The sequence below is a fragment of the Gavialis gangeticus genome, unplaced genomic scaffold (assembly GCF_001723915.1).
Source record: "Gavialis gangeticus isolate Ggan-Ray unplaced genomic scaffold, GavGan_comp1, whole genome shotgun sequence".
Classification (NCBI taxonomy): domain Eukaryota; kingdom Metazoa; phylum Chordata; order Crocodylia; family Gavialidae; genus Gavialis; species Gavialis gangeticus.
Genome location: NW_017729024.1, coordinates 23,219,542 through 23,225,509, shown reverse-complemented (window position 1 = coordinate 23,225,509; position 5,968 = coordinate 23,219,542). Strand labels below are relative to the sequence as shown.

The following is a 5,968-nucleotide window of genomic DNA, read 5'->3' as shown; positions in this document are numbered from 1 at the left end:
GCATGGTATTCTGATATGTCCATTTAGTAACCTTAAAGTGTATGCTGGGGGCATCATTCTCTCTTTATTTGGGCTGGCATGTAAAAATAAATCAGTGAATACTACTGTCTAAGAAAAAAAAAAAAGAATTGGCTTCCAGTGAAGCTGGCTAGTTTATAAAGAAAGGATTATATGATGTGGTAGTTTGCAATAGGAAGGGGCATGACGTCCCTTCCAGCAGGTCTCTTCCAGCCTTATATTTCTGAGTAACCAAAAAATAGTGTTATTTTTCTCTTTGTGAAAATATAAGAATCTGAATGACTGATCATAGTGAGAAATGTCAGTTGCTAAAAGATGAATTAACATACTGAGGAGTGTGGTGTATTGCAGAGGATGTCAAGAGCACAAACTGACTATTTAAAAGAAGAAAGCTTAGAATGTTAATGAAGTGAAGCTCTTATATTTTAAAGAATGATTATGGTGGAGGTAAGTGATATGCTGATTTTACAAGCAGTTTTTTAATTGCTTAGGTATTTAAAAGCTTCAGAAACTTTGAGATGGGGGCATATATGAAGCATTTTTTGTATTTTACAATAAAATAATAAAAGATCTCCCTTTTGACGGTAGTGTGACAGTATTTGCAGTACATCATTTTGTAGAAATTATGTATGAAGACATAAAAAGCAGTTACAGTGAAAGCTGAATTAAACATTCATGGTTCACCCATTCCGGTGACCCATAAAATCTCTGTTCCTTCAAACCTTTATCCCTATTATTGTATTGCTATATGCATTGTCATTTTTTTTAATCTAGAAAAGTGTTAGGGTATTTGGCTATTATTTAAAGATTTTTATCACAATTAGTTTCCATGGATGCAAACAAACCATCTTAGTGGACACTTAGAGATCAAGATCTCTGAAGGAGGCTAGTGTTTAATGTTGGGTGGATTTGCCTTGTATTTTTTCACAGTAGTCATCTGAGCCAGATCCCACAAGTTGCACTTCCACTGAACTCAGTGGGACCATTGCTTGCCTATGGACTGAAATACTTGGGATCTAGGAGGGACAATGCAGCCGTTGAGTGGCTTCAATTTAGCACCTGCAAATTTAGGGAAATATTTGAATAATCTTAACAAACTGTTCATATAGAAGTACTATAATTAGGGGTGTGCCAAGTTTGTAATTTTACGTTTTTTGCAGAAGCTGTGAATTGGTAGGTCCTTAGTAAAAAAAACCAGGTCCCTGCAAAAAAAAGTGCAGGGACAGCAAAAAAAGCTGGAAAACAGCCAGCAAGTCGGGGAGCAAGGGCAGGGGAAGCTGAAAACAGAGGCAGGAAGTCCTGGTGTCTTGAAGCACAAGGGCAGGGAGGGAGAAGGAAAGGGGAAAATTTTCACTGCTGAGTGCAGCAGGGCTCCCCCCCACACACATCTGGTTGAGGGGCCCCAGAAGTCTCACTCCTCCCTGGAGACTGACAGATGGCCATTATCAATCTCCAGGGAGAGGTGGGGCTTCTGGGACCCCTCAGCCAAGCAGAAGCATGGAGGGGCCCTGCTGCGCTCTGTCACAAAAATCAACTGGTGTGCAAAATCAGGGGAGCAGACCCCCATGAATTAGGTAGGTCCCTAACCATAATATAAGGCTTTGTATATGCATTCATGATGAGATGCTTATTTACTTGAAGTAGATAGTTCAAAGATGGTAATATGGCCAAATTTCTCCCTGTTTCTACCTCTACTACAAATTTCCTGTGTAGTCTTGGACAAGTCACTGTTCTTTACTATACTTCCAGTATGCAAAATGAGAATAACACTTTTACTTTGCAAGTGTAGTGTGAAGCATTATGAAAGTGTCTGTATCACGCTTAGCAGATACCTTAAGGTTGTTTAATCTATATCTAGACTTCAAGCGTTTTAGATACTGTTCTTGCCAGTGTTTATCAATGCTGCTGCTTAATAGTGTAGAGAAGAGGGAACCTTTTGGACTTTGTTTTTCTGCCTGATTCTTTTCTGCCATTCAACCTTAGATGACCTGTGAAGTAAGGAGTTGAATTTATGGCAGTGCAACCATCAGCCAACAGTCTGACAGCATTTTTTTATTTGAAAGGAGTATAATTAAAAATATATATGCTCATAACATGAAATACAGCATGCAAGTCCTTATGTACCACTTTGAAAAAGTGTCTATTACTTCTATATGTTGAACACCAAGCATTGCTTTTCATTTACCTTGTATCTTGGGGGTCCAGGACAGAAAAAACTTGATAATGGAACTGGGCCCAACATTGGATCAGGAACAAGTGGTCCCATCATTCATAAGAAGGCTGGGTAGAGGTGTACCTTGTAGACTGAATTTTAGAGAGAGTGAAGCACAACTTGTGGGAATAGGGGTGGGGAGTCACCTGGAGTCCCCTGTGTGATTCATTTGCTCACATCTGGTCAGAGCCCACTAAACAAATTGGTCTATAAGGTGCATCTATCCTGATTTGAGGCTAAACACCTTTCTCAGCTAGTTGCTTTTCAGGGTGATTGTTTGAATGAGAAAGGAGGGGGGCACAAATAATTTAGGCCCCGGCTACATCTACAATGCAATTAATTGGCAACCCGGGGCATCAATTTAGAGGGGCCACAGGTGCAAATTCATGATATTCATTTAATTAGCTAATCTCCCATAAGTAGGTCATCAGCACAGGCTCACAACGGCAGTCCAGCACCAACAGGACCCAGTTTGCTGGAGCAGGTGTAATACCCGCAGAAATACTGCGCGTGGATATGGACACGCTGCTTTTTGTGTTGCAGTTCTTGGACGGGTCGTTGTGGTTGGAACTTTGACGTTTTTGTTGCTTTAATTGAAAGAAAAAAAAAAGGGTGAAACACCCGTAGGCCTGGTTTCTCTCCAGCTTGCAGGTGTGGCAGGGCCCTGAGGTTTGCCGTCCGTTTACTCCCCCTCCTTCAGCCACACCTGCACCCCGTGGCGGCCCGCGCGTGTCTATGGCCTCCCTGCCCGGGGGAGGCGGCGGCGGCCCAGGTGCGGCCCTGCGGGGCGGAGCGGAGCCGGCGTAGTGCCTGGCGGCCAGAGCGCAGGTTGGCGGGGCGGAGGTAGGAGGGCTTTGCCCGGGCAGCAGCGATCCCCCCCACCCCAGCACCGTGCGAGCGGATGCTGATGAGAGCCTCTAGAGCCCCCCGGCTTCCTGCGCGGGCCCGGCCCTTCCCCTCCCCGCGCGGGGGCAGCCACCAGGGCGGCTCGGCGGGCTTCAGCGCCCGCTCCCCCTCCCGGCTCCGGGGCGTCGCTGCTGCTGCTGCTTCCGGCTTGGCGGGCAGCGGCGCTTGTCTTCGCCGGGCGGTTAGGCCCATTTGAAAGGCCTTTCTCATTTTCCTGTCCTAATGCCACGGAGCTTTCGGGTCTCCTAAGCCGCCTAGAGCTTCCTTTGGGGGGGGGCGACCTGTCCCGCGGTGCAAGCAGTGGGTTTCGGGGGAAGACTTGCTAGTCAGCTCAGCTAATGAAGTTCCTATCTGCAGAAGACTTAAGGCTAGGTTTTTAGATGGGTCCTTTCCAGTTTTAACTGCTGTGCCTGGCACACAGGTGATGTGGCTGCGGGCTCAGCGGAGGTGCCTGGGAGATGAATGGGGACCCTGCTCTGAATTGAACCACGAGCTTGGTCGTCCCAGCACCACTTGCATTGTTGAAAACTGAGAGGTAAACTCGGAGGGAGGGCTGTCGTTTAGAAATGCATGTATGCCTCTGCCTGTGGCTAGCAGAGTAATAGCTGTTATGAATGCAGTTGATTGGGGAAAGTTTCAACAGGCCACAACAATATAAATGGAATAAAGATGCTCACGGAGTAAGGGAAGGATAAAAAAACAGAATTATCTGTTTTATAAAGGTTCGTTTGATTTTACAGCTCAGCAGTGAGGATTGTAAAACCTTTGAAATTGCAGTGGTGCCCCATCTTTCCTGCCTGCAGGCAGGGTGAATGGGACCAGGTCCATCTGCTGGCCAGATCAGGTCAGTGGGCCCAGTACAGCCACATGGGTATATCAGGCCCTGCCCAAGCCATATCTGTGCACCTGGATAGGGCCCCTGGCTCAACCCAGCTGCATGTGAACAATCCCTCAGCATGGGATCAGTCTGGCTAGGGCTGATCCAGCCAGGGAGCAGTGCGGGTGTTAATTGCTGCCACTCCCTACTGCTAAATTTCTGGACCCATAGGGATACCTTTGGACTAGATTACATAGCTCTGCAGGCCAGGGATTGAGGGTGTCTACATGGAATTAAGTTCAAACTGAAGGCATTATACTTGAAGTTTGGAAGAGATTTATTTTTATATTCGATACAAATTATCTGTTTATGCATAAACCACATGCTGAACACAGCTGGATAGGTCTCTTGTACCCAGTGAATTGTGAACAGTGCTGCTTCTTTTAAGTAACGGTTGGGTGTGTTCTCTTTGGCTTTGTTGGCAGAGATTGGAATGCAGTTATGCATTTATTTATTAGAAACATCCTGTGAACAAAGTCAAAATATTTGCTGCTTCGGTTTCAGTTGTTTGTTTAATGTTAATTCTAATTCCTGGAATCTGTCTTCCATACCTAGGAGCTAATTTTATGGGAGAATGGTGTAAATTTTTTTAGTTTCTTTTTATGCAGACGTTTTCTGTAATCCTGAACATGCTGGTAAAAAGCAGTGGTGCTCTGCTACTTCATCTGAAGATCTTATTCCTTTCAGAATAGAAATACACATCTCTAAGGGAACTGCTGTTGAAGTTGACAATGAGCGAGGTGCTCGCTTTACAGGAAAAGCAAGAGGATGAGGAGGGAGAGGAAAGTGAAGAAGATGACATGACATGTGGAGACTTGGGAAATGGACTTGGAAGAAGACCTGGTGGTGTCTATGAAATGGGTGGTTTAAATGTGCTCACATTTAGATCTAGGAAAGGTTCTGATAAGATTTTCAGCCCTTTTCTCTCCATGAAGAAAATGGAAGAAAAGGATGTGGCTGTTTTTCACTGTTCAAAATGTAATGGGTTATATGATGTTTCATCCAAGAAGTTTGGAATAATTGGAGCTGCTAGTTTCAGCCGACAAAATAGCTCTGGTAAGACTTGTTACTAATTCATTATTTGTCTTGAAAGTATCTTTGTTTATAAGATTGAGGTAGTATTCTACTTTACAGTTGTGGGGTATGCTTATATATAAAATTTTGAGAATGATTGAAAGGTTCCAAGATATATAGTGTTTGCATAATGACTTGGTATCTGGTATGATTTTATAAGTGTTGTGTAGGTCTTATAGGCTTATGTCTGGTAACTGTAAAGTTAAGGTTGCCTTTAAAAGAACACAAATGTTTAAGAGCCATTATTATACTACCTGTATCTTAGTTCTTATGCAGCTAGCCAATGCCTTGATATTTTATAAAAAGTATATAGACTGATAAATATATTGACTGTGTAAACTGATGTATAAAAATGTTAATTTTTAATTAGACTTTTGTGAATTGATTTGATATGATAGATACTGAAGTGGTGTATCTATGTGCAGCCAGATCCATGGAGCTACAATTTCAGTTGTCTGCTGAAATGGTCTCTTCCTTCACCTCCTTCAAAAGCTATTGACATTAGGGGTGGAAACTATGTTCCATTTTATTTCTTCCAGCTACCCGTTTGTGGCCCTTCCTTATGTGGAATGGACTTTGCTTTCCAAAGTTTGGTAGAGAAGCAGGAAATTGGGAGGGGAAGGGAGTGAACTCTTTTCTTTCCTTTATTTAGAGCGGAAATGGAATGACGTGGTCCTGTTCAACTTTCTCATGGCTGTGCTTTGTTTATATTTATCACCTCTTGGATTGTATCTGACCATCTGTTTTCAGCTAAGCATTAAGTCTCTTGATACATAATTGGGATAGTAGCGCAGCCACAATCTCGAAGTTAAAAAGGTTACTTTATCATTTCTTACTACTTTGTCCCCTGGGTGTCAGTATTTTTTTTTTTTTTTTTTTTT

At 43.4% G+C, this 5,968-nt stretch overlaps 1 protein-coding gene across 4 annotated transcripts in view; it reads left to right on the top strand.

Moving 5' to 3' along the window:
* The first annotated feature begins 2,979 nt into the window (after positions 1–2,979).
* The window catches only part of CCDC125 (coiled-coil domain containing 125), a 30,979-nt gene continuing 27,990 nt past the window's right edge, over positions 2,980–5,968 (top strand). Inside the window, exons 1-2 of one of the 4 annotated variants that reach the window (XM_019516954.1) lie at positions 2,980–3,073; positions 4,701–5,069. In XM_019516954.1, the coding sequence (XP_019372499.1) occupies positions 4,745–5,069 (325 nt within the window). In that variant the 5' untranslated portion in view covers positions 2,980–3,073; positions 4,701–4,744. The other 3 variants (XM_019516957.1, XM_019516955.1, XM_019516956.1) reach the window with 3 other exon arrangements.